At 44.8% G+C, this 27492-nt stretch overlaps 1 protein-coding gene across 1 annotated transcript; it reads right to left on the reverse strand.

The window, feature by feature from the left end:
• Nucleotides 1-7354: 7354 nt before the first annotated feature.
• On the reverse strand, nucleotides 7355-12174 carry LOC104021929 (potassium voltage-gated channel subfamily A member 6). The gene has a single exon (XM_087765364.1). The coding sequence runs from the start codon at nucleotides 12172-12174 to the stop codon at nucleotides 10618-10620; it is 1557 nt and encodes a 518-aa protein (XP_087621490.1). The 3' UTR covers nucleotides 7355-10617.
• Between the last annotated feature and the right edge of the window lie 15318 nt (nucleotides 12175-27492).

Below are 27492 nucleotides of genomic sequence, written 5' to 3' on the forward strand. Positions count from 1 at the left end.
GTATTTGTTGTACTTATCTAAAGAAAAATTACCATGATAAACTAGATGTTCTAAATTTGGCCATTTGACACCAAACGGGACCAACAGGTAAATATCTACTCTGCACCTTTCTATTTTATGATGATGAAGTGGGATTCAAACACAAAGCAGGGCTGTTCATCACCGACAAGGGAGCTTGTGCATCGAGCTCCTTACTGCTTAATGACAGCACTACCCTTAAAAATGTAAACCCATTATGAGAATGCAGGTCTTGACTGAGGAAGGTTTAAAACTGAAGCACGGAAAGGGCAAATAGGGTCAGAAGTTGGTCACAAGTTAAGAGCACAGTAGTGTTTCACACACCACAAGAATACAAGAGTATTCTTGAGCTGTTTGCAATGCAAAGAAGAAAAAAAAAAAAAAGAGTATGGGTAAATACTATTTATGCATAAATAAATCAGACTGGCTTGAAGATTCACAATAAATGCATTTTCCATGCTCCTTACATATCCTCGTGAATCAATATCATGTACTTTACTTGGCTCCTGTGCTCTTTAACTGTACTCCCTTTTGAAGTCAACACCTCCTTGCTAAAAGACATGGTTGCCAGGGCCAAGAATATGACGATTTGTTCTGTAGCACTAAAGAAGGAGTCATGAGTTCCACTCATTTAGACTCTTGCTTTCCCTCCACTCTCCACAGCTAACTGGGCCTCATTCTGTTCCTACTATAAAATCAAAACGTAATAATGCTCTCTCACCATTAGAAAGTTCTTCAAGAGGTATATACAATTTTAACTGTATAAGCTCTTTGACAAGCTTTTTTGCTCTGTGTTTGTGCAGTGATTGCTGTGGTAGGATCTTTACCATTAATATGTTGCAGGTCTCAAGACTAAGGCTCCTATACGCAATAGCAGTGCACATGATATAACAACAGTAAATTAAGAAGCACATAAACATATGCTGATGGTGGCCTTTTCCATCAGTGTCAAAGTGAACTGAACTCAGAATCAGATGCCACACTGTGTTCATGGTTCAAATGAAACTCATTGGCTTGCTCTGTAATTGTTATAAAATAATTCCTTTCTAATTTTGCTAACTGCCATAACTCAAGAAATTATGCTAAGTACTTGGGACAAGCCCTTAAGACAACTTATGGACAACGGGATTTGTGTGCACCATCCTGCTAATGTCATTGATAAAGCTCAAGTGGTGTCCATATTCACATGCTTTCATAATGTACATGGTTATTCATAAAATTTCTTTTCTTTGCTTTTCCTTTTTTTCTACTTAAGGGAGAAAAAGCAGAGCTACTTCAAAGTTAAAGTGCAGAACTTGCTAACCAAAATATAGACATAAATCACAAGATGGTAGTTTCCTCTACAGAAGTGAACAAAGTGCAGCAACATGCCAGAAGGCTCAAGGACAAAGTATAAGGACTAGATCTTCTTGGACATGGAGCTGGATGAATGGGTGAAGCTCCCACCTTGGTCAATGTCTATTCTATCTGCTGAGCTCAAGGAAATATTTTGTCACTTTCCCACAGGATGAAATGAACTGAAAGAGGTAAGAGAGGAAACATGAAACTTTATTCTGTCTCTGACAGAACAGTGCCTGGAATAGGAAATTATTCTGTTAACCTCTTCAGGCCAGAGTGGCCATTGTTATCAACTGCTCTGAACTTCTGTTCAACAAAAGCTGTTGAACGTCATGCATCACTGTTGATTTCTGCATCCAAATCAGATGCCCTGGTTGAGCTGCAGCAGAGCTGGCTCAAGGCTTTTCTCAAAATCAGGTGCAATGCACTGTTCCAATTATTTCAGGGAGCTCGCGGCAGTGAGGAATTACCAGAGACCCCAGGAAGGAGGAAGGTCAGCCTAGAGCTGGAGAGCTCTGGACAGGGAGAAAGGACCAGACAAGGGCAGCAGAGGTTCCAGGTTGAGGGGAAGAGCAGTGAACAGAGACTGTTTTTTTAAAGGGCATGGACTTCCTCTCTATCTCCAGACTAGCTCCTAGCGTGATCTGGTATCCCCTGCCCCATCCTACCCCACTCCTAGGACTTCTTTCTCTTCCCCCAGTCCCATAGAGAACAAACATCTCCCAAGGCTCACAGCTCCTCCCCTAGTTCTCTCTCCTACCCACACACCCCAAGTACTAAATAATAAAATCACCAGGATTTGGTATTTTGTAGCTAAATGGGTGCAGTATGGCAAATGAGCTGGAGGACACAAGAAATGAGGGAAGATCTTACAATTTCTTATCTATTCACATCTCAAATACATCCCAGGTGTAGGAGAGGATTCCAGTAGACAAAGTCACTGAACCCAGGCTATTTCCATTGCACGTAACTACTTCCATAGTATCCATTTCATAAATTTAACAAAGTCCATCTGAAAAAAAAAAATTGTTTTTTGCCTTCGTTTCTCCTATTCAACCTGGAATGAGCTTTCATTTCTCCTTCTTTGTCTGTTATATTAGAAATCACCTTCTTCTTTCCAGGGTAAATTCATTCATAGACAGTTTATGCTCTATTGTTCAAACACCAACATTGCCTTTTAGCTTAAATAGCTCTTACCTCTTTTGGCTACTCTGCCCCCAGTCTTTTTGTAACTATAGGTCTTGTCAACCTTTTGCTGGCCTAGAAAAGACAGGCTTTTTCAGCTTCCTCTTGCAAAGCAGTTTCCATTCACCTGATCATTTTTGCTGTTCTTCCGTGTATCCTTCCTGACCAAATTTAGGCCACCAAAAATGCACACAGCATTCCAGATGAGGCCTTATGGAATTAACATTTCCCAGGTGGCACTGAATGTGCTCCTTCTGAGACTTTCAAAGACTTGTGCCTGCAATTTTTACGGCTGCATTACTCTGGTGGCTCAGTAAGTGATATTGGTTCTCCGGCTGATCTTAGCACCCTCAATCTTTCTTTTTGTCTGTCTTCCCCAACTGATAAATCCCAATCACAACTTTAATTTCTGTGTTATTTAATGTTTTTCCATTTCTTTAAGTCAATTATTTAGTCATATAGTCCTGTGTCCTAATCCACAGTCTTGATGATGATGCTTAGATTGCTTCATTGCTAAATTTCATAGTCTCAGCTCTACTGCTAATATTCTAAACAATCCCAGGACTAACCCTTGGGGAACTCCTTTAAGAACCTCTCTCCTGTCTCACACTGCTTATTTACTCTGTTCTTTACTGACTCTATTTCTTCCATTCACCCTTGTCTGCCCTGTCTCAAGTGGTACTTTTCCATAGAGCACGCTTATGGCTTTTACATGAAGTTTTTTGTCTGGTTTCAGGGACAGCATCACTGAGATCAGCGGAGTTAGAACAGGAAAGAAGTAGCCCAACTTGTTTAAACTTGGTATTCCCTGAAAATGGAGACTGGAGCCAGCAGATCTATAGCCAGCCTGCCAGGACTGCAACTATTTTCACATAGCCATAACAGCAAAAAACTGTAGGAGGGGAGGAGTTTGTCCCCCTGTCTACCTTTGCTACCCTTCTGTTATTATATTACTTAAGACTTGAAATTACATTTCTTTAGCTTAAAAAACTCTGTCTCCTTGGAAAACATATCCAAATAAGAGGAAGCTGATGGAAACTGGAATGGGAAAGTGGTCAAGAGTCTAGGACCAGCATCTGCTCCATTCAGCATGGGGAATCTGGTGACCATGCATGCCCCACACCAGCCTGACTTCTGCTTCAGCCAGGCACATGGGTGTGATGTCAAGGACACAAAAGAGTTGAGCATGGCACAGCAAACAGGCACTCGCCTTCCCCTTATGGTGTAGTAATGGTGCACCTTCCTGAGAGCACTGTAGCAGATAAGGAAACAAAAAGACTGTGGTCCAATTCTGCTTTCACCAGGGATAAATTTGGAGTCACTTCACTGACGTCAGTGGAGTTATTCCAGAATTGCACCAGTGTAAAAGAGGGCAGCATCTGCTTCCTGAAAATGGATGCCATCAAGCTAATTGAAAACAACAGATGCATCAACAAGCAGCAAGAGGAGACAGTAATGTTCCAGTTTTCTTGTAAAACACCATTCAATTTCTCTCCAGAGAATATAAGAGAATAAACCAATACGTACTCTAAAAGCTGAATCTTCTGTTGGTGTAAAACTGTGTACAACCTTTTAGGTGAACGGACCAATGTGTATCTACAACACCTAAAGAGATCTATTCTAGACATCTGCCTCTACAGCCTTCTTCTTTGGGACTGATTCTTCTCTCACAGTTACTTAAATTAGGAGTCACACGATTCATATCCTTAAGGATACATTTGTCTAACCTTAGGTAGAGAGCAGAATTGAGACCCTAATTTTCTTTAAACAACACTTCTTGCAATACCAATTAAATTTGGTAATTTAATTGGTAAAATTGGTAATGAAATTGGTAAATTTGTGATTTATAGCACTTTTTGACTAAGGATCTTCCAAAACTTTACACCATTGAGAAAATACCTTTATATATTACAGGTAGATGTGGCATTTAGTGGCACTTAGGGACATGGTTTAGTGGTAGACTTGGCAGTGTTAGGTTTATGGGTGGACTCAATGATCTTAAAGGTCTTTTCCAACCTAAATGATTCTATGATTCTATGATTCTATATCCATTTAGTGAAAGTGAAGCCAAAGAAGGACTTACTGAACTTTCAATGGTATTTTGTATGAAGACAAAGGTTTCCCATGAGTCTTGTCTCCAATGAATAGGCAACATGGAAGTCGATGAGCACTTTCCCTCCTGTAAATCCTTTCCTTTCTTTCACTAAGAAAAACTCGTACACAGGAAAGTTCAATCTATTGCTTCAGCCCCTCTTAATTTGCACTACACACAATGTGGATATTTCCTGCAGTGAATGTTTATCAATGAATGTTTACGCTTTAGCAACGTAAAACCCACACTGATCACAGTTATGTGTTTCCCAAAGCGTAAAACTATGCATTAATATTCAAGCTCTTGTGCCAGCCAACAAGCTCCAGACAGACTTCCCTGGAGCAAGTGAAAATCCAGCCAGTTAGGCAAGGCATATAGAATTGACATGTACTAACAACGTAAGCTACACTGGAAATCAATCTTACTGCAGTCCCTGTCTGCTTTCCCCAAAAAACATTCATCTGGGTTTATCTCCCTGACAAGAGTCTTGCCTTATTTAGGACCTGACCCTGCATGAGAAGAGCTCCTTCTTGTAATTAACAGGCAATTTCATCAGCAGCTGTCTTTGGTGGCAGCTAAGGACACTCAGCATTCACTGGCAATTGTTCATTTTTTCAGAGGATTAAGTCTTTTCGTCCTGCAAGCACCTGCTCCCCTCCTTAATGTGTAAAGCAGATGACTGCAAGTCAGAGATTCAACTGTGAGCCTGCTGATAATATGGCTACAAATGTCTTCAGAATAGGATTTGTCTAAAGCATGAGTTCCAAAGAGCAAAGATGAAGAGCACAGACTGTGCTTTCGGTTACAGCAATGTAAATAGAGCTGTCTTGTGCTTACAGGTCTGCAGCTGAGGGCAGAATCTCAATTAGTCTTAAACTTCTCTGTGAATTCATCTGCACATTTCCACCATTGAGAAAAAATAAATAAATAAATAAAACGCTGCTGCTCTTATTTTTGTCAATATAACCTTAAAGAGAAGCTTAACTTTGCTGTTTGGTAGACTTACTTGGACTCAAGTCAGATGAGAGCTTTTGGGAAAACTGTGGTTAACTCCTGCTGTAATCTGCAGATCTTTCCCTGATGTAAACAGGACCTCAAGAGAAGAACAAACAAAAATAAGCATTTTAGCAAATACTACATATGTTTTGACTTGACGCAGAAGACTGAAGTTGGAGTTCAATATAAACCAAGGTAGTTGTACTAAATGGAGTTTTGCCAACTTGAATCAGCAGATGGTTATGATCTGGCTCATACTATATTTTTGTAGTTTATAATTATCTATCTTTCTTCACCTAGAACCAGATTCTCCCTTTAGGCTGCAAATCTTAATTAGGAAATCCTTCCTCATTAATTGCAAGAAACTCTTAGTCGTTAATTTTGGAGAACAAAAAGAAACCTTACCTACTTCTATAGCAGCAGATGCTGGAGCTGTTTGTTCCTTTCCTTTTAGGGATCATGCTGTTCTTTCCATCACAGTATGGAAGACACTTCAGTCCTTACCCTGTCTCTTGCTGCCCTGAATTTCCTTTATACTCATTCTTCTTTATGTCCATAGGGATCTCTGTACACTGAATGAGAGGGCCTAGGAGAGAACACCAAGTCCAGTCACCCTCACCCCCACAGCTGCTGTAGCAGTGAATTTTTATCAATGAAAGCTGGATCAAAAGGAAGAGGGCCAAACCAGAAAATTGCTCAAAAATCCCAAATTTCTAAACAGGAGCAGAATAGGAATTTTTTCTTGGAGGAATGGTGCAGGAATCCACCAGTAATGTAGACTTTGAAATACCACAAAACAGCTCTTCATGCCTTTCGTGCTTACAGTCTTTTATGTGGTTGATGAGTTGCAGATAAAAAAAAGGTGTCCTCAGTAAAATTCTTCCTTTCCTTCCTTCACCGCCTCCAACAAGATGATTTCTGCCCTGTCCTGATTTGGTGCAAAACATCCTGTGGGAAAATTATTTGGGGAACTGATTGTCACAGAACAGCCAAGGGTTCAGGAAGGAGCAATAGTCTCTTCCACCGCAAAACTATTTCCTAGTGAGATTATTTAAAGAGGAGTTTCTGTTTTTTCAATGTGATGCTTTAGCTCATATTCCTTGTCACCGCACACCCAGATGATGGATTCACAGGCCAGTTGCCCCTCAGCTCCTTGACTGTGAGTGCTCGGATTGTCCTTCACACACTCCCCACATCTCTGTGTGCAAGGATATACAGATAAAATCCCTTCCCATCTCCTGGTTTGCACTCTCTGCTTTCAAATGCTGATAACTGTCTGTCTGGAGTTGGATAGGACAGTTGTACATGATATAAGGTGATGGGATCATCTTCAGTAAGCAAAGAAAACAGCTGTAAAGGTAAGGTACTAATATCTGAGAACTGAAAATATTCGATGAGTGCTGTTGCTTGTAGTCAGTCACAGGGTAGAGAGAAACAGTCTGGGAGGTTGTTATGGAAACAAGTCCCTGGAGATGCCTACTTTGCTTCACAAAGATGCACTCTGCCTTCAGAAGGAAATAGCTAGACAGACAGACAGATTTGTATTTCAAACGTCCAGGAGTGAGTGCTAAAAGCTGAGAACTTGAGGTAAGATTTTTGAAAGCATCTCTGTGATTTGGCAACATGAGTCCTTTGTAAAGTCAATGACACGAGTGCCACTATGTCGCTTCAGTTACTTGAAAAAAAGTCCAAAGGCTCCTTAATAAAAATGTCAAATTCCAGAAGTTCTATAAGATATAGTTTTATTGATGACTCTGGGACTTCACTGCCTTGCTTTTCAGAAGATTCTTAGAGAAGGATTTACATGTCCAAATGAAAAGTCCCTAGTTTACAGTTTCCACGCTTCTGTTGGCTTTTTGTATTTCTCTTAGCTCAAACACAGAAAACCCAGGGAGCAAACACCACTCCTGTTTTACACATTTTCATTTGCACTTGGTTTTCAGAACTGAAAAACAAGGATTGCAAAAAACTGTACAAAGCTGTCTGTTTGCGACAAAGTTTCTTCACACCGGTGTTTTGTGTATGCATGTGCGAGCCCATGCCTCTGTGCAGACAACGCTCCAGCTAAAAACTCACTACTGAATTTCACTTGAGAGCAAGAAATCTCTTTACAAGAGCATCTCTATAAGACACATTGGGATTATGCTACCAGTAATTTGCCTCACATCTTTTTTTTGCCAGTCTCCATGTCCAGCCATCTGTCATGCTGGTCAGGAGAACAACCTGTTCTGAGCAGGGAACGCTCCTGCCTGGCAGGGGAAACAGGGTCAGGCCCCAGGGAAGAAACAAGCACAGGAATTTTCTGACGTAGGCTCAGTGTGTCTCATGCGTCCTCCTGTGCTTAACCTGAGTTTTTTATATCTTACTTTGGGGAAACTTTTATCAGCTGATACACTCAGGCATAAAATAACCCCAAACATGGACATTCTGCTAGGAGACAGCAGCAGCCTTGAAACATCCCTCTTAAATAGCAGGTTCTTTTGCTAGTTTCTAGTGCATCTGCTAGAGCAACATAAAATTTGAAGAAAAGTCACTCTCTTGCATTCACAGTAAAGTTTTCATTATAGTGACCCTGAAACACAACTAAGAACAACAGCTTTTTACTGAATTAACTTAATGACCAAGACAACTTTTTACACAAAATCAACAGAGATGCCACCATGCTGATCCTTCCTCAGTCCCACTTATTCACCAGGATTACTTACCCACCAGCTGGTTACATGTTCCAAGGGATGCAGAATGGCTCCCAAGGCCCAGACCTTCACAGACATTTGCCTCATTCCCAATGAACCAAAGAGGAATTAGGCACCTAAGTATTCGCGCAAACTCCTCTCAGCTATAGAGCCCTCACCATATCACACTTGTGTCTCCCAGACTGACCTGCAGTAACCGAGACAAGTGGCATTTTGCTACTGACTTCAGTGAGAGAGAGAACAGAGGTTTTAATATAATGGTTGTGCGCTGACCCCAAGGGAGATCCCTGTACATTAAAAACCTTTGAGAAGGCAATGGGACTCTGGAGAAATGCAACAGTTAGGATTTACACAAACAACTTCTACCATATGATCAGGGCCCAGATGAGGAGAGGCCACAATAAAAGCACTCCAGGCATGGAGTCAGATCTCAAGACAATGAAAAACAAGCAGGGTAACGAAGATGCAAACAGATCCCATCTCACAACTAGTTCTATAGTCAATTCTGACTATACAAAAGTATATGCCTTTAGCATTCTTAGCCTTATGGTTGAAAAGCATAATATATACATATACATAAAATGTATTCTATATATTTTGCATCTTGATATTATGTCTGGTTTATGTATTACATGTGTCACATGCAATATGTAGTACATTCCAATATGCATATCATACAGTATGATGCAAGGCATTAATGGCTGCCTTTGCTTTCATACACATGCAAACATGTGAATGCAGAATATACACTTAGACTTAAAACAAGAAAGACTTTTCATTACAAGAAAATTTGCCAATAGAATCTGAAAGCATCCGTTTCCCCTTCTCACCCACTGGCAGCATTTGAAACATTTTAAAGTTAGGTGTAAGGCAGAGCTGATTAAAAAAATGAAATTATCTGGGAAGCAAAATGTGCATCTTAAGATGCAAATCTCTGGTCCCTTGGCAACCCCAGCACTGCAGGCCAAGCTATGCATTTTGCATTGCTAGAATCAGTTGCTCTCACAAAGCCTAGTGCATGCAAAAGACGTTGCTGTGCCTCCTCTCCATGAAATACCAAGAACTGGCTAGATCAGTAATACAGCAAAAGCATCTCTTCAAGGCTAGCTGTTTCTCCCCTCATTTGAAAGGTCTGGGGTATGCTGTTGGGTTTGTGCAGTGGCTTAGGGAAGTTTGTATCCGTGCCAATCTCAATCTCAAATGTTGACACACTTACCCTGGGACAATTTATGCCTGTGACCCGCTAAATCAGTGCAATCTTCAGACAGCACAGGTGCAGCTGTCTGTGGTCGGGGTTTTTCAGCAACGTCAACAAAATACCAACATGCGAACTTCCCTCAGCTATACAAACGCTTCAATAAAAATGCAGTGGAGTCAATTGCTCTCACATGCCTGAATACAGAACTGGATATCTGAAGCATAAAGTACATCTCATTAAACACTATTGCATGGAGACAAACTGTGGAGATAACAAATGAATTTACTCAAATGTGCCTTGTATCAGAAGGCACTTACCACCATGAAGATTAAGTTGGTACTATAAAAGCCAATTAACATCAGGGCACTGGAATAAATAAGACTGAAATAAGCTCAAAACACAGAGAATATTCACCAAGCCTGTTGACTTCTTTAAGCCTGTTTTTGATAAATGGTATATGGTCACAAGTAGCAGAGAGCTTTTAGATCTATGCACCTTTTTTGAAACATAAACCAAGAGGATCTTTAGCATGCCAAGGGTTGCAAAGAAGGCAGGCATCCACTTGCTGACTTTCCCCTACAGCTGCAGAGCTCACTGTGATGCTGGCTACAGCGTTTCCATTATTCAAAGGCAATGGCATGGCAGGCGTGACTGATTCCACAGCCAAGGGCACTGCGCTGGCACAGGAACTAAGGGCACAGCTTGAGCCAGATGTTTGTAGCCCCTTTAACTGTTTACTCCCTGCTGAATCCTTCAGCTGAAGTAGTGGCAAGTGCTTCTCTGCTAGTGGAGTAGAAAGGCTAGGTTTCAGAGCAAATATTGGATTAAAGCAGTCTTCAAAAACATAGAAAGAAATTCACGAGGGAGTGGGGGATGACAGCTAGCACGCCATGGAATAAAGCATGAACATTTCTGGCTGCACACAGCAATGAGAAGCAGCAGATCAGGACAGAAGAGCCCATTATCACAATCATTCTGTTTACGGTATCACAATTCACAGTCTGGCATGTAAATGCTGAATAGATCCAGCTGCTAGTGGGAAGACGGCTGTGCAGCAGCTTGCAGCTCCATGTCTGGACCCAGGATAACAAAACTGATCACACCTCTGTCAGCATTTTCTTCTCTTTATAACTCTGGTTGTTGGGAGGAATGAAGTTGGAATATTTCATGGACTCCAGGTCTTCTGCTTCCAGGAATTCAGATTTGCTGAGAGACTGATTACTGTCCCCCTTCTTGGGCTCAGAGAAGGGTGACTGCTGCTGGCCACAGGTGACATGGGTATACTGGCACTGCTCTTCATGATCAGTCTCTCGGTGGTAGAAGTAGTTGAAGTTGGACACAATGACAGGGACAGGGAGGGCAATGGTGAGCACACCCGCAATGGCACACAAGGAGCCCACAATCTTGCCACCAATTGTCATGGGATACATGTCCCCATAGCCCACGGTGGTCATGGACACCACCGCCCACCAAAAAGCATCAGGGATGCTGGTGAACAGGGAGTCAGGGTCATCAGTCTCTGCAAAGTAGACAGCACTGGAGAAGAGGATGACCCCGATGAAGAGGAAGAAGATGAGGAGGCCCAGCTCCCTCATGCTGGCCTGGAGAGTCTTCCCCAAGATCTGCAGCCCTTTGGAGTGCCTGGAGAGCTTGAAGATCCTGAAGACTCTGACCAGACGGATAACTCTGAGGATGGCCAGGGACATGGCTTGCTGCTGGCCCCCGTTGTTGCTGCTGCTACCAGGCTGCTGCTTCTGCTGCTGTTGCTGGGCCAGCTCGGTGCCCAGAGTGATGAAGTAGGGGATGATGGCCACAATGTCGATGATGTTCATGATGTTGCGGGAGAACTCAGGCTTGCTGGGGCAGGCGAAGAAGCGGACAAGGAGCTCAAAGGAGAACCAGATGATGCACAGGGTCTCGATGAGGAAGAAGGGGTCGGTGAAGAAGGGGCCGGCGCCGGTGGCAGAGCGCAGGGGTGGTGGAGTCCCGCTTGGTGGCGGCGGTGGTGGCAACAAGGCCTCGTCACCGGGCGGCGACGCCTCCCCAAAACTAGGCTGGGCACCCTTGGGCTCCTGGCGAAACTCAGGCAGGGTCTCCAGGCAGAAGATGACGATGGAGATGAGGATGACCAGCACGGAGACGATGGCAATGGCCCGGGCCGGCCCGGAGCTCTCAGGATACTCAAAGAGCAGCCAGACCTGGCGCTGGAAGTGGTGCTGGGGCAAGGGCTTCTCCTCCTCTTGAATGAAGCCCTCATCCTCCCGGAAGGTCTCGATGGCCTCTTGGCCCAGCTGGTAGAAGCGGATCTCCTCCAGAAAGATGTCGAGGGGCACATGGACCGGCCGGCGGAGCCGCCCCCCGGACTGGTAGTAGTAGAGGATGGCGTCGAAGCTGGGCCGGTTGCGGTCGAAGAAGTACTCGTTGCGGAGCGGATCGAAGTAGCGCACCCGGCGGCTGGGGTCGCCCAGCAGCGTGTCGGGGAAGATGGAGAGGGTCCGCAGCTGCGTCTCGAACCGCAGCCCGGAGATGTTGATCACCAGCCGCTCGCTGCTGCAGCAGCTGCCGCCGCTCCGCTCCTCGCCCGCCGCCTCCGCCTCCGCCCCGCCGCCGCCCGCCCGCGGGGCCGCCAGCGCCAGGGGCTCCTCCGCCCGCATCCCGCCCGCTCTGCCCCGGGACCCGCCGCCGCCGCCACCGCCTCGCCCCTCGCCTTCAGCGGCCGGCGCCGCCGCCGCCTGCCGCCATCCGCCCGCCGCCGCCCCGCCTGTTGCGCCTCGCTGCGGCCGCGCTCCCCCGGAGGCTCCGCGGGGGCTCCCGGCGCGGCGCAGCTCCTCCGGGGGCCCCGGCCCCGGCTCCGGTCCCGGCTCCGGCTTCGGCGGGCTCTGCCCCGCGCTGAGGCACCGCGCTGCTGCACGGCGCGCCCGGCTCTGCCCTCCCCGCCGCGCACACACAGACAGACACGCGCGGGAGGGGGAGAGAAAGGAGGAGGAGAGGGAGGTGTACGAGCACGCACACCCACGGCTGCACGGAGCGAGAGGGGCAGAGGTACGCGCAGACACGCACAGACGCGCCCGGAGACCCGCGCCCGTGAGCAGAGGCAGGCACGGATACAGAAAGACAGACACCCGCAGATACAGGCAGCGCCGGCACGGACGCGCTCAGATACGGACAGATGCACGCACCCACGCAGCGAGACACACACGCGCCCGTGGACGTGCGCGGAGGCTGGTCCTCGCCCCCCGCCGCAGCAGCCCCAGCCCAGGGGCGTCCGTCTTTCTGGGGGGGGGAGGGGAGAGTACCCCCGAGCTGCGGGCTGCAGCTCTCCGGCCAGGCGCTTCGCAACAGCTTGCCCAAGGGTGGCACCGCCCCCGCCCTTCTTTTCCCCCACCCCTCCACCATGAAAACCTGCCCCTGCCCCTGCCCCTTCACTCAAAACCCTGACGGGGACTGTCAAACACCGCCGGCTCCGGTCACTGCTCAGAGCTCAGCCGTGGGATCCGGGAGACCTCGGTGTTGTTCTTGTCCCTGCCGCAGGCAGTAGTTGACCTTGAAGGAGGCACTCCATGCCTGTGGCTCGCGGACCTCCATTTATAAATGTCATTGCCATGATGCAAGCACGGCAGTGGCATCGGACCATCCACAGATGGAGACAACCTGTCACATAGTGAACAGTGCGACTGGGGAAAGACACAGGTAAATACAGTTTCTCTCCTCTCATTTGGGGTGGATAGAGTTTGCCCCCTTCTCCCAGGTACCAAACAAGTGAGCTTGCTCATGTTTTTGCTTACCACCGCACAGTCAGCACTTAGTCTCCCTGGGAGCCAAAACTGCATTTTGCAGGCAATCAGACTTCCACCTCCTTTGCCTTTAGAAACCTGTGGCTTGCTCCGTCCATGTCACGCTTGGCATCTGAAAGCATAGGGAAACTCATGACAGTGTACTTTCTCCCTCCGAAAATGGGGCTAACAGGTGAGGCTGCTTCCATCCTTCCCAGGACAAAAGTCTGTCTTTCCCTTGAAAGCCCTTTGTCGGTGCTAAATATTATTAAGCAGGCTTTTATCATCATAGTATCTGATGCCTTTGCTGGCGGGGAGCCATATGCTTAGCTTACACTATCTCTTAGCAGCACAGATCTAGAAGAAAACATTCCCCTCTTTACCCCTCTTTCCAATTCCTCTCTAACTAGCTGGCAATATTCAGTTACTTCAAGCTCTGGACATTTTGACCGGCTGACTATGGCTGCCTTGTTTGGCTCTGTCCTCAGGAAGGAGGTGAATATGATTTAAATGTCGCTTAATCCTTTTTCCATTCTCACTCATTAGCATTGAAGATGGCTGTTGCAAAAGGAAGCATATTTTTTCATTTATATGAAGATGGCTGTCGCACAAGGAAGCGCATTTTTCTTTCATATTATACATAATTATGGTATGGCAGCCAGATGAAAAATACTTTGCTGGACAATGTGCCTTTTCTTTTAAAAAAATGAATCAATGTTTACTTTTGTAACAGTAAAATGCTTCTTGCTGGGATTCCTTTTTCAGTTATTACAATGAATTATTCATTCACACAATTATTTGAATCATAATTATGATTTATTCATTCACGTGGTTAACTATTGAGAAATCCTTTAAAAACAGCTTTTGGGAGAGATGGAAAAGCTCCTGACGTTTATAAAAGGATACAGGGCATGTCTACATTGCAATCACTGCTGTGATTGAGCTCATCCTGTACAGGGTTTAAACAAGTAAGCTTCAAGCATAGCAGAGACAGCGTGGAGCTCGGCAACGATTTGCAGGACGATTTTCCAGCACACGCAGACATTTCATGCTGCCACAGCTCTGGTCTTCACGTTACCTGAGCTAGCAGTGTTGCAGATAGCTGAGGTGCCTCCACGTGAGCTGCAGTCCCATTCCGGCCATGTCTACCCCCTCTGCTCACTTCCTACCACAGTCCACCATCTCTGAGTGGGCACCCAGGCTGCTATGTAACTCCTGTGCTTGCTCCTGAAAGCCGTTAGGAAGTCACTGTATTTCCCTCTGTGTACTTACGCTGCACCTCAGATGCAGTATCAACCCCATAAGCCTTTGCAACGTGCAACTGAACTCTTTTTAGCACACAGCCTGTTCCCAAACTGATCTGCACCACGCTGCCATGTGCAGCCACACCCCTCACTTCTATATTAAGAGGCAATGCCAGCTGCCACCATTCAGCCTCCGTGCGGATCTTGCTGGGCCAGCATCTTGCGATGGTACACAGTTTGCAAAACTGGAGAGGAACGGCAAGGGAGATCCACAGTCATCAGGGAGGGGCAAGAGGTGAACCCCAAAGCAGCAGTCCAGAAAGCCACACAGCAGTACCATAACACTCCCTGCAGAGTGATTTGGCTGTTAGGTCTGAAGCCAACACCACAAGACCAGTGCCACCTAAAGGTGTCACTAAGCTTCTCTTTGAGGTGGTGGCTGTGTTCACCTCTCCAAGCTCAGATATGGCATGTTGCTATGGTTCAAGAGTTTAGGATGACCACATCCTCCCCCAGGCTATATCAGTCACTAATGCCAAGGTGAACAAAAAACCCTTCATAGTTCCATGGGAAAAATTGTTGTTGACTCTAGCACAACAGGACACCTGATTCTGGGCTCTCATCCTACTCCAGAAGCTAGAGGGACATCATCTCCCAGAGCTTTGCCCTGACAGGCACCTGTCAATCTGCAGCACAGCAGTGCAGCTTCAACAAACCAAACAGTTCCTTGGATGTCTTATGCACCCCTGAATGTGGGTCAGCATTTCGGGTAACTCTACCATCCTTTGGATTCCCTTTAGCTCCCTTTCACTGGATTTGATGTGCTCAGCACTGCATATGTAGCATTTTCTCAGGAAAGCCAAACTCAAGGTAAGCACTCCAAAACTGAGATACCCCAAGTGGGTATCTAGATTTGCATCCAGCACATGCAGAACTTCTTATCCACTTCCTGCCTTTCTGGGTTTCCCGATCATTCCATCTTCTCCTGAACTTTCCAATTCTCTCCTCCATGGTCTCCTGCTTCCCACACTCAGGTACTTTTCCCAGTTACTGAGCATCTCCTCCTTCTGACCCTACTAGTTTCTTCACTTACTTGCAGGTCAGTGGCCCCCAGTATCAAAGTCAGTATACTTTCTATATCCCTTTTGCAAAGATGCTATTGGGTCTGGACCCTGCCTGGTAAGCACTGAAGATGGTGGCTGACTTCCTGACTCACTAGAAGGAGACACTGGGCAACCAGGAGAACAGCTAGAGATGCTTTGCTCATGTGACTTCTTGTAATACTCACCCATATCAAATTAAGAGACCAGAAGAAAAACAAACAATCCTTCATACCTGCAGTAAGTTTAGTGAACTATGGACCTCTGAAATCATGCATCAACACCTTAACATGCAGCCTAGGAGATACAACATAACCTCCCACAGGCTTGAGGCCCTGAGGTAGAATTCATCTCCCAGGAGCCAAAATATTCCACAAGTAAAACAAAACCCAATGGTCAAAAAAGAGCAATAGCTATGGAAATTAAAAAAAAAAAAACAAAATGTAATATCTGGCAGAGCATCCACATTTGAAATGATCATTTACATTTATGCACAGTACCAATTACAGCCAACTTCATACCTCCCTACTTACTCAGAGTCATAAATCTGTAAATGAAAGTGCTAAACAGGAGAGGGAAGCAGAATTAGTTTATGCCCTGAAGCTGTTAGCCATACCACTCAGAAACAGAGGTTCTCCTGTTTTGTTCTCTTACCAGAAACTAGGAACAAACCTACCTATTTATTAACAGCCTTCCAGGAATCAGAGCAGCCAACTGATATGTTATCAAATGTTAATGGCTAAATTCTTTACTGCCTTCAGCCTCTTTATCGTAATCTGAGTGAATGCATAGGTCTGAAACATTACTCTCTTCATCTGGCAGAATGCTAGGCACACATAGAATCACAGAATCATCAAATCGTTTAGGTTGGAAAAGATCTTTAAGATCATCAAGTCCAACCATTAACCTAGCACTGCCAAGTCCACCACTAAACCATGTCCCTAAGCACCACATCCACACGTCTTTTAAATACCTCCAGGGATGGGGACTCAACCACTTCCCTGGGCAGCCTGTTCCAGTGCCTGACTACCCTTTCAGTGAAGAAATTTTTCCTAATATCCAACCTAAACCTCCCCTGGTGCAACTTAAGGCCGTTTCCTCTTGTCCTATTGCTTGTTACTTGGGAGAAGAGACTGACCCCCTCCTTGCTACAACCTCCTTTCAGGTAGTTGTAGAGAGCGATAAGGTCTCCTCTCAGCCTCCTTTTCTCCAGACTAAACAACCCAGTTCCCTCAGCTTCTTCTCACAAGACTTGTGCTCTAGACCCTTCACCAGCTTCGTTGCCTTTCTTTGGACACGCTCCAGCACTTATGCTATGAAAGATGAGTGACTTCACTGAATACAGGAAATGAAACATTGACTTTTGTATTCTCATTAAACTGTAAGAGAAGAAAATATATGAGGAATTCTCAATTTGTGTAACTTCAGATCTCAAAGCATCAGATGGCAGCAGGGTGAGTAGGGGTCAAGCGTCTAACAATACCCTCTTCGTGTATCCAACGTGCTGCAGTTTCCACCATTTCCACAATGGGCAGTGATAAGACTTCTCAGTTTTCCCAAGATAGAAGCAACCCTGACTATTCTCTGATAGGAAAGAATCCATCTCAGTTCTCTGAGCTTCTGTCGCCTTTCATTCTTCCATATAAAGTTCCCTCCTTTCCCCATTAGTTACACATTTGAAGAAAAGCTAGCAAACTCAGTGGAGATGTTATTACTGAGATACAACATCAGCCATAGTGCAATGCATTCACATGTGTGCACAAAAACATGTGTTCACACATCCACGCTTGAATGAACTGTCTCCCTGTACCATTAATATTACAGTTGTAATTTCTTAACAAACCAGTGTATAGTTCCCGATGCTCTCATATTTACAAAATACTACACAGGCTTTCTCTAAACTATGCTTTGAATATGATGTTTGTGCTACCGTTAACTGATGGAGGCAGAATTACACTTCCATGATGATGACAGTCTCATTTACTATGTCACACAGGACTATTCCTGGAGCACTATCTTTTGTGTACATTGAATGAGGACAGGTTCTTGTACTGGAAAAAATATACCACTGTGTAACTAAAAATGGTGTCACAATACCGGAATAAAGGGAGAAGGGGAAGAGAAATCAGGTTCTACCAGAAATTTTCATGCGAGCATTTCCTACCTTTCAAGTGCTTACCTCTGTAAACCTAAAGTGCCTTTAATACTGTGTTTGTCTTGGGCTTTAAAAAAATGAAAAATAAAATCCCCCAACTTCTATCCTACAGATGAGTAACTTTTAAACATCTTTTAAACCTCTATTTCCAAATCCCTTAAGTATTTTCTATGTAAACCTGGTTTTTCACAGCTGCCTTCCAGAGAGAGAGACCCCCTAGAAGTATTCCAGGGACTCCAGGGCTCTATTTATCACAGGATTAAAAACATGCTGGCCTGCCAGATGGTCACAATTTTTAGGCTCACAACACAACCCTATGCTGTGTGAGCAAATGAATGAGTGGGACAGAAGATAACAATAGTATGCACATTGCTGGCTCATGTCCAGCTTTTCATCTATCAGTATCCCCAAGTCCTTTTCCTCAGGGCTGCTCTCAATCCCTTCATCCCCCAGCCTGTACAGATACCGGGGATTGCCCCGACTCAAGTGCAGGACCTTGCACTTGGCCTTGTTGAACCTCATGACATTCACACAGGCCCACTTCTCAAGCTTGTCCAGATCCCTCTGGATGGCATCCCATCTTTCAGGTGTGTCAACTGCACCACTCAGCTTGGTGTCATCTGCAAACTTACTGAGGGTGCACTCAATCCCACTGTCTATGTCATTGATGAAGATACTGAACAGCACTGGCCCCAGTACGGACCCCTGAGGGACACCACTTGTCACTGATCTCCATCTGGACATCGAGCCATTGACCCACATCCCTCTGGATGCAACCAGCCAGCCAGCTTGCTATCCACTGAACAGTCTGCCCATCAAATCCATATCCTCCCAATTTAGAGAGAAAGATATTGTGGGGGACCATGTCAAAGGCCGTACAGAAGTCCAGATAGATGACATCCATAGCTCTTCCCTTGTCCACTGATGCAGTCGCTCCATCATAGAAGGGCATTAGGTTGGTCAGGCAGGATTTGCCTTTAGTGAAGCTGTGCTGGCTGTCTCGAATCACCTCCCTGTCCTCCATGTGCCTTAGCATAGCTTCTAGGAGGATCTGTTCCATGATCTTCCCAGGCACAGAGGTGAGGCTGACAGGTCGCTAGTTCCCAGGTTTCTCCTTTTTAGTCTTTTTTAAAAATGGGTGCAATATTTCCTTTTTTCCAGTCCCCAGGGACTTCACCTGACCGCCATGACTTTTCAAGTATGATGGTGAGTGGCTTGGCAACTACATCAGCCAATTCCCTCAAGGCTCTGGGATGCATCTCATCAAGACCCATAGACTTATGTATGTTCAGGTTCCTCAGGTGGTCACGAACCTGATCTTCTCTTACAGTGGGAGGACCTTTGCCCCCTGATCCCCATCAAATGGCCCATTGACTCGGGAACTGTGAAGAGAGAGGTTGCCAGTGAAGACTGAGGCAAAAAATTTGTTGAGTACCTCAGCGTTCTCTCATCTGTTGTTATCAGCTCACCACTACTGCTTATCAGAGGGGGTACACTTTCTTTAACCTTCCTTTTCTGGTTGACGTGCCTCTAGAAGCCCTTCATATTATTCTTTGTGTCCCTCGCCAGGTTCAGCTCCAGCCGAGCCTTGGCCTTCCTGATCCCATCCTTACACAACCAGGCAGTGTCCCTGTACTCTTCCCAAGATACCGGTCCCTTCTTCCACTGCCTGTGCATTCTCTTCTTGCTCTTTAGTTTGACCAACAGGTCATGACTCAGCTATGCCGGCCTCTTCCCTTCCTTGCCTAATTTCTTGCACATCTCCTGCATTGGTGTTCAAGTGATATTTATGGCTCTCCCAGTTCTTCCAAATGTATAATGAGGAAAGTGATTTTAGCCTAGGTAGAGAAGCCCTTGCTAGGAGTCCTGGCTAAAATCAGATTGCACATGCTGCCAGTGGCACCTCTAATGCTCTTTAGATGGTGGTGGTTGCAACAGAAAATTTTATGGTAGACTTTTGTGTGCATGCATATAATGCAACGGAGGTTTGAGAGAGCAGTATCATACAAAACAACAATGCTATCAGTTATTCATTATCAAACTAATATTAACAAAGTGAGACTATGTAGCTGTATGTTGGAAAAGAGAAGTAAGTGACATATTACCTTGTAAGGGATCCTGTAACTTTCTCCTAAGTCATCCTGTTAATGATCCACCTCAGTGCCATGTACCCAGTGTAAGGGTATGTGGAAGAAACATCTGCTTCATTAAGGTAATCAATCAAGGCCCCTTTCAATGCAAAGATGGTAACGGGGAAGAGAGAAAGACACACAGAGACACAAATCTGATAGATAAGGGATAATGGAGGCAATGACTAAGACCAAAAGTCTTCAGCCACTAATTGATGGGCCATTAAAAAACTCCAGGCACAGCTTTGGAGAAGGCCAGCCTGGGCTTTGTAACTGGTAAGAAGCGGGGAAACAGGAAGATTTGGGATTCGAGGGGGCCCTGTGGGACTGTGCAAAACTTGTTGAGGAAAGTTTAGGGGAAGGGGAGTGAACAGAGAGGAGAGGGTATAAAAAGGTGTGGGTCATGTGTGAGCAGTTGCTGATGGCATGTAAGCACTTGTCTGACCCAGGCCAGCGTCTGATTACTGCAGTCTGTCCTGGCTTCTCATTAAACCCTTCCTTCACTGCCTCTCCCTGCAATCTCACTCCCTGCCTTGTGTGTGTCAGTGCTGTAAGGACGAGGTGCCAGCAACCGGGGGCACCCTGAGAGTGGACGTGGTGCTGGCTCCGGAGTCAGGGGGGGTGCAGGACCCCGGGCAGTGGCACCAGGCTCTGGGGCAGGCAAGGGGCTTGGCCCAACCCCTGGGTTGGGATCGGTGCGTGTGTCCTGGGCGTAGCTGCTGGGGGGACTGGGGCGAGTGAGGGGCTCAGCGCCGGCAGCTGAAGCGGGACCACGGGTCACAGGCTGTGTGCCTAGCTGGTGAGTAGGGGACCCATGGGTCTGGTACTCCGGGGATCTGTGAGTGTGAATTGCGTGTGCTTGTGAACCTAGAGAGTGCCATATGTGCCTTCACTAGTGAACTTCAATCCTGAGCAGCCAGAAAAGAGAAGGAAGGGGACTTACTTGCCGATAGTTTTGTTTTCTATGAGTCCTGGTAGAGTTATACATGGGTGTTGTTGAAGGCAGCACCTTGCCTGTGGCAGTCTGCATAGCCAACCATGTCAGTGTGCGTGTCTCTGGGATACACACTCAGCCTCGCTACTGCTTCAGCCTGCAAATGGAAAAGCAGCAGCCACGTCCACTGGCCCGGGATGGAGACCCCTGGGTCTCTGGGCTCATGGGGCTGGGCTCCAGCATCTGTGCAGGAGAAATCGCTGAGTCCTGGAGCTGCTGGAGATGGCGGGCACTTACAGCATCCCTTAACACCCATCCCTGAGAGTTTGGGGTCAGCCAGTGAAACTTCCACTGAGGTCATCTCTCTAGACGCATGCACATGAAGCCTGTTTAAACATTATTAAAAAAAACCTAAATCCAGAAACAATCTCACCCAAAGACACGTGAAAACTTGTTACATTTAAATGTGTTACTTGTTACAAGTTATAACAGGTTGTTAGATGTTGCCTGTATTGTAACATGTCACCTCCTTTATTTTATGCCACCACTGCATGTCACGACTGAGAGAGTATGATAAGGAAAAATTTTAGTGAGATTTGTGTAGTTCTAATGTGAAGGCAACTCACTGTCACGAAGGTAAGTCCCCATCCTGTGTTCCACACACATACACATACATAGTGCTGTGAAGAATATCTTATCTGCACAAAGATCTTCCCCCCCACCATGGTTCCATACAACTCATTTGTCCCTCAAATAGCACATCTGTCTGTCCGCATCCTGTTGACCGATAATCTCTGTAACATGTAAATACTGTGTCCCTCAGCCCCACATTTGCCCTGACCAGTAAGGCATCTTCACTATCCTCTCTTTGATTGGAGGGTTTCTATAAAGGTCGTCTGTCCATTTTTCTCACTGAGCATTGTTAGGGTGAGTGTAGGCAGTAGACTGACCAGTTGCACACAAGAGGGAAAGCAGAAGGGAATACTGCTCCCTGGAGCCACACAGGTCTTTCTGCTTGCTCTCCCTGTTCATCCCAATCCCACCTGTGAAGAGCAGGGAAAGAATTTGGCCTTTCTGTAACTTCTAACTGCCCTTCACAGGGATTTCTGTTCACCCCTGGAATGGAAATGCTTCTAGTGCTCATCTGGAAAAAAAAGGCTCATGTTGCTACCTGTGAAGCCAAAGCTGGCAGCACTGTGTTCCTTCTTTCATCTCAGGCTGCCTCTCCCATCATCCCACTCTGTGTACTTCTACACCTGACGCATGCGCCTTCCCACTTCCCTGTCCTGCCTGTGGGCACAGAGAGCACTGGAGGAACAGCTCTCAGGTCTGCCACCTGTTATCCCATCCATCCTGCACGGACAGGAGCAGCAAGGTCTTGGTTAGCCAGTACAGCCCCTCCCACTGACATGGAAACATCTGGTCTTCTTGGTGCAAAGAAATCCTCAGGGATTTTGGTAGTAAAGCTCTGACAAGTCTCTAAGGAAATACATGTTAAAGGAATGTATTGAGCAAATTTTTTCAAGGATGGCAAAAGGCACATCATGACATCAGAACAGCTTCCCTGCCAAATTTTCCATCTCTGCTCAAAATGTAGTAGAGCTTTGCAGCAAAATGAGTGTAATAATTTTTTAAAAGGCAAAGCAAAGCATTTTCCACCAACTTTGTTTCAGAGGCAGGCAAATAATTTTTTCCCCTTTCTTTGTTTTAGCAGAAGCTTTCCAAATAAAAACAAACAAGCAAATTAGCCCCAAGGTAGACAATCAACATGAAAAAAAAAATGTTATTTGAACAGTCTTAAGATCAACAAGAAACCCTCTAGCTGGAGTGGAGAGGGCTTTACTAGACTCTTTTAAGATAACAGTAGTATGATCATTGTGCTTAGTGACAGTATTTTGGGACTGTTTTCACTGAATATAGACCAAACAGCCACTAAACTCAATTAAAACCCAACAGAGGAACCTGATGTACAAAAACCAGTACACAGGCTAATTCCATTCACGCAGTCCTCCCATCTTAATTGCTATAAAGAACAGAAATAACTTCCCCTCTTCTTGACCACTGGAACAATAAGGTGATCTTCAAATATGAAGCAATAAGAAACAGATGTAAGCATCAGCCTTGTAACATGAGTCATCTCTTCCCCTGGATGAAAACTGCTGAAAATCAGTGGGGCATTGCAGAGAAGCTGAATGAAAACCATAAGGGCCACTGATAAGGTGAGGATGAAATGCCTGGTAGGAATTACCCATGCAAAAACATCCCCCTTCACTCCTGGGCTTTCTGGAAAGCACTGGAGAACCACAAGCTTTCAGTCTGACCCAGATTTCAGGGCAATGGGAATGGAGTCCGTAAGAAAACAGGCAGAAAAATGAAGGCTAATAGATAAATGATCCCATTGCCCAGTGAGGCAGGGAAGGTAGAGACAAAGGACAAGAAAAAGACTGAGGTATTCAATGCTTTTTTTTTTTTTGCATTAGTTGTAACCAGCAAAGTTGGACCTCCGGCCTCTGAGGACACTGAACCTAATAGCAGAGTCTGTGGGAGTGAAGCATTATCCACAACAGAGGAAGATGGAGTTAGGGAACACTTAAACCAACTGGACATACATAACTGTATGGGATCAGTCAGGAAGCTTTTTGTGGTGCTGATGGAGCCTGCCAATGTCATTCAAAGGACAGTTTCTATCATCTTCAAAGTTCATGGTGACCAGGGAGAGGTTCCTATTGTCTGAAAGGCAAATAAAAACCTCATTTTCAAGAAGGGGGATTCAGGTAGCTGCAGGCCAGTCAGCCTCACTGCCATGCCTGTAAAGGTTACAGAGCAAATCCTGCTTGAAGCCATTTCCAGCCACATGAAGGATGAGAAGGTGATTGGGAGAAGCCAGCATGAATTTATCAATGGCAAATCATGTCTGACCAACTTTATTCCCTTTTATGATGAAAAGACTATTTCACTGGAGGACGAGAAAGCAGTGGATGTTGCTTACCTTATTTTGTCAGCAATACAGTGTTCCCTCATGCTTAAATGTACATTACATAGGAAACAACAGCCATTACCCTTTCCTCATTGTATATACCACCACTGTGCTACAACTTCATGAATCCTGAAAAATGTGTTAAATAGCAATGGAAATAGAGAGCTATACTGCAGATCTGTCTGATACGAGTCATCCAATTTTAGGATTTTTCAAGATTTGGAGCTTCACAGAGTCACAACTTTAAGCATTAGATGCAGTTTAAAGCCTTGTGTGTTAATCTGGGAAGCAGATCTGGGATAACTTTGTTATAAATCTTCCTAGACAGTAAGGAGTTCCAAGGAAAGGGTATATTCTCCAAGCTCCAGCTGCTCCTTGAAAACCATGTCTACAGCACTGATATCTAACTGGAATGTGATCAACCTGAGACATTCAGGAAAGGCTCTTCAAAAGAGGAGGAAGAGTTTCAGGATCAGCAAGAGCAAAGGAAAAAAGCAATCATCTCTCCTAGTCCTGGTGTCAAACTATAGATATGTAGTTTGGCACCTAACACCAAATTAAACCAAGTATTTGAGCTCTGTGCACAGCTCAAAGCAATGAATCACACTCTTTCCATGACATCTCTCCTATTACAGCTGTCTTATCCACTTATATCCAACAGTTTCCTAATGGCTGCCAAACCAAGCCTCAGCTCTTGTGAGGAAGAATAACAGCAGCACCACTCCTTTTTTAAAAACCCTTGAACAGGCAAAAGCCGCCTGCAAAATAAAACAGGGACCTTCCTGAGTCACCCTTCTCAGTTTAATGAGATATACATACAGTTAACCTTGTATATCCTTGCTGGGTCAAGGCTTGCTGTGAAGATGTCAACACCCAATGGATTATGATTGTAACAAACAAATATTACACCATCTTGTACTCATGAGAAGCCTTATATAGTAACTTAGGTACTGTTGTAAGGACAGGCACGGGAGCAACTTTCCTCAGCTGGTGGAATCCTGCTAACCTCTTTGGGATCACTCAGAGGGAACCCAGCATGTCAGTGTTCATGGAGCTAGGATCTAACTTTGCCAAGGGTTTTTCTCATAAACAGCCTTGTAAAATGCTGTTCCAGCACAGGGGATGTGCCCATAAAGGTGTCAAACAAAATTCCTTAATTATAATGTTGATGCTTGCTTCTTTAGAAGACAGGGGAAAGAAAGGAAGGGTAACATCTTCTTACAGCCTCTCTTCTCTCCCCCAAGACTGACTAGATTTTAATTTTTTACTCTAATAACCAGAACTATGAAAGTCTTTTTCCTCTCAAAATATCGAACATCTTTTTAATAACATGTAATGAAGAGGCTGTGGTTAAATAATGCAGTTCTTTTGCCCCAGTTCTGATACTTTTTTCATAATGCTCATCTAAGTCACTAAAAGGAATTAATATTTTATTGCTTTCTATGAAAAATGCATAATACCTCTCCCATAGATTTTCAGCAAGGTTTCGAACTCTAGTTGCTGCAGTTCAGAATGGAATTTCTTTCTGATTTTGCTCTCACTGGAGTCAATTAGTCCCTGTGGGAAAATCTGTAAATTATTTGTTAAAAAATTAAGAGGAACCTTAAATTTGTCATGGAAACTGGTTTTGAGCCTTCACGATTAAGCTACTCTCATGTTTCAGTTTCACAGCCCTGAAAAAACAGAAATTTCAGTTTCTGGTTGTACGCATCATCATATACTGACCCTTTCTAGAACTGTGGATTGAGTAGCCCCTGATTTTTAGGAATGAGGCTTTCTTTACAAAAATATAATTTCCTAACCCTTTTCTGTTATATCCTGTCTGTGCAATAGGCCAGCAAAATCCTAAGAACTAAGTATTTGCAAACAAGACTTCATTAGACTAACACTGTCAATTAAGCAAACATAACCAAACTGACAGGTCTATGTAATCAAAACTATTGTTGACATCTTGACGTTGGATGAAAAATAAGCAACCTCACTTGATTATATGAAAAGCTTAAGCATCCCTAAAGCAGCCAGATTAATTGCCAGACATCTAAAAATAAATGAAGTATTCCAGGCTTTTAAAAACAAATAAATCCCCTCTCATTTCCAGTAGGTTCTCAGGAGCAGATTCTCTAGGATTTTTCCCAAGGGAACTGTTTCACATAACGATAGTGATCCTATTCCTGCAGTTTTTTACCCAGTTGATAAGTGCTTCTTTAGCCTTTTTAGCATAAATAGCACCTAATGTGAGGAATGGTTTGACTAAATGATTGGTAAATGTGGAATTCTGGACTTTAGATCTTTTGTAGAGACATTGCTATTAATATTTAAGAATAATAATAAAAAAAAACCTTCATAGATTAGCTCAGGACAGAAATAGCATTAACTGTATTTCATTTTGTAAGGCATTTTGAGCTGTCATCAGAGCCAGCTATTGGAACAGAGCCTTAAGGATCCAATCTATTTTTGTGAGCCCAAATTGACCAATAATTATGCAATCACTGAGGTAATTCTGCAAATGCTGAGGTATTTGCAACACCTGATGCCCAGGCTGTAGGGACCATTGTAGCCCAGTAAAATGCTCAGTGTATGCTCCCCAAACAATGTACAAGGAAGGTTAAACAAGAAAAATATTTCCTAAACCTTCTGAGGAGGGCTTTTGCACAGATTTGTTTTTCTGCAGCCAACCAGTGCTCTCTACTAAGCAGGCGTACCCATATCCCATGTGAACACTGTAAGGATCAGACTGCTTTCCACTCCAGTGGGCCTCCTTGGCAGTTGTTTCTGCAAGGTAATGCAAGTCCATGTTCTGAAACAGGACTGCTCCTCCTCCAGTCTCCTTGACATCTTCTATGGGCAACACTGACCTGAAATTCATTCCTCTGCCATTATTATTAGAAGGACATCAGTGCTACTGAAAACCCATTAAATGGATTTGCTTCCAGTGTTCCTTCAATTACATGTAAGCCTATCCAGCTTACACCAATAGATTCAGGGATATCCATGGCCATGCTATATACTGCTATGAGGAGTATATGCTGTTTATTTCTGAGTTATGTGGAAAATTGCAGATGGATCTAGCTGAGGCAGAACACTGTAGCAACAAAGCAATAGCAAGCTGTACAGACTACTCCTGCCTCATGTCAGATAAATTCACTTGACCTCTTACACCCAAACAAACGATAACCTGAAGGAACACCATATGCCTGTCTTCCACTTCTTCTTAGTTCTCTGCATCAGAAATACACTAGTGGAAATTCTGACTTATGAGATGCATGCCATTAAGGGGTTCAGTGCTTTATCTATGATAGATCTATCTATCTATTTATTTCTTCCTTCATTTTCCCTGTCTGCTTCTAAGGAGAAAAAGGATCTGACAGTAGTTCTTTATAGGAATTATAAGGCTAAGCAACAAAGTCCTGTGTCTTTCTGCTTCTCTCCTTTTCCAGTGCCTGGCTGCCAGAGATGCTGCTGAGTGGGGCAGGCAGGGAGGTGGTTGCTGTGCATCCCCACTTGAGAACTGCTCCCAAGTTTCACTGTTCCTCTGAAGCTGGAACTTTGTGAACAGACAACCAAGGATCCCTCCCTCCAGTCATCCCAGGGGAGAAAAGGGAAAATAAAAAGCTTTCTCCCCATAAAATCTCAGTGTCTGACAACACGCATTTTCTATCA

This window comes from Nipponia nippon, unplaced genomic scaffold, assembly GCF_047370975.1.
Source record: "Nipponia nippon isolate SJK-2023a ecotype South Korea unplaced genomic scaffold, ASM4737097v1 scaffold_3, whole genome shotgun sequence".
Taxonomy (NCBI): Eukaryota; Metazoa; Chordata; class Aves; order Pelecaniformes; family Threskiornithidae; genus Nipponia; species Nipponia nippon.

Coding starts and splice junctions, on each gene's coding strand:
- LOC104021929 (XM_087765364.1), bottom strand. CDS start 12,174: ATGCGGGCGGAGGAGCCCCTGGCGCTGGCGGCCCCGCGGGCGGGCGGC.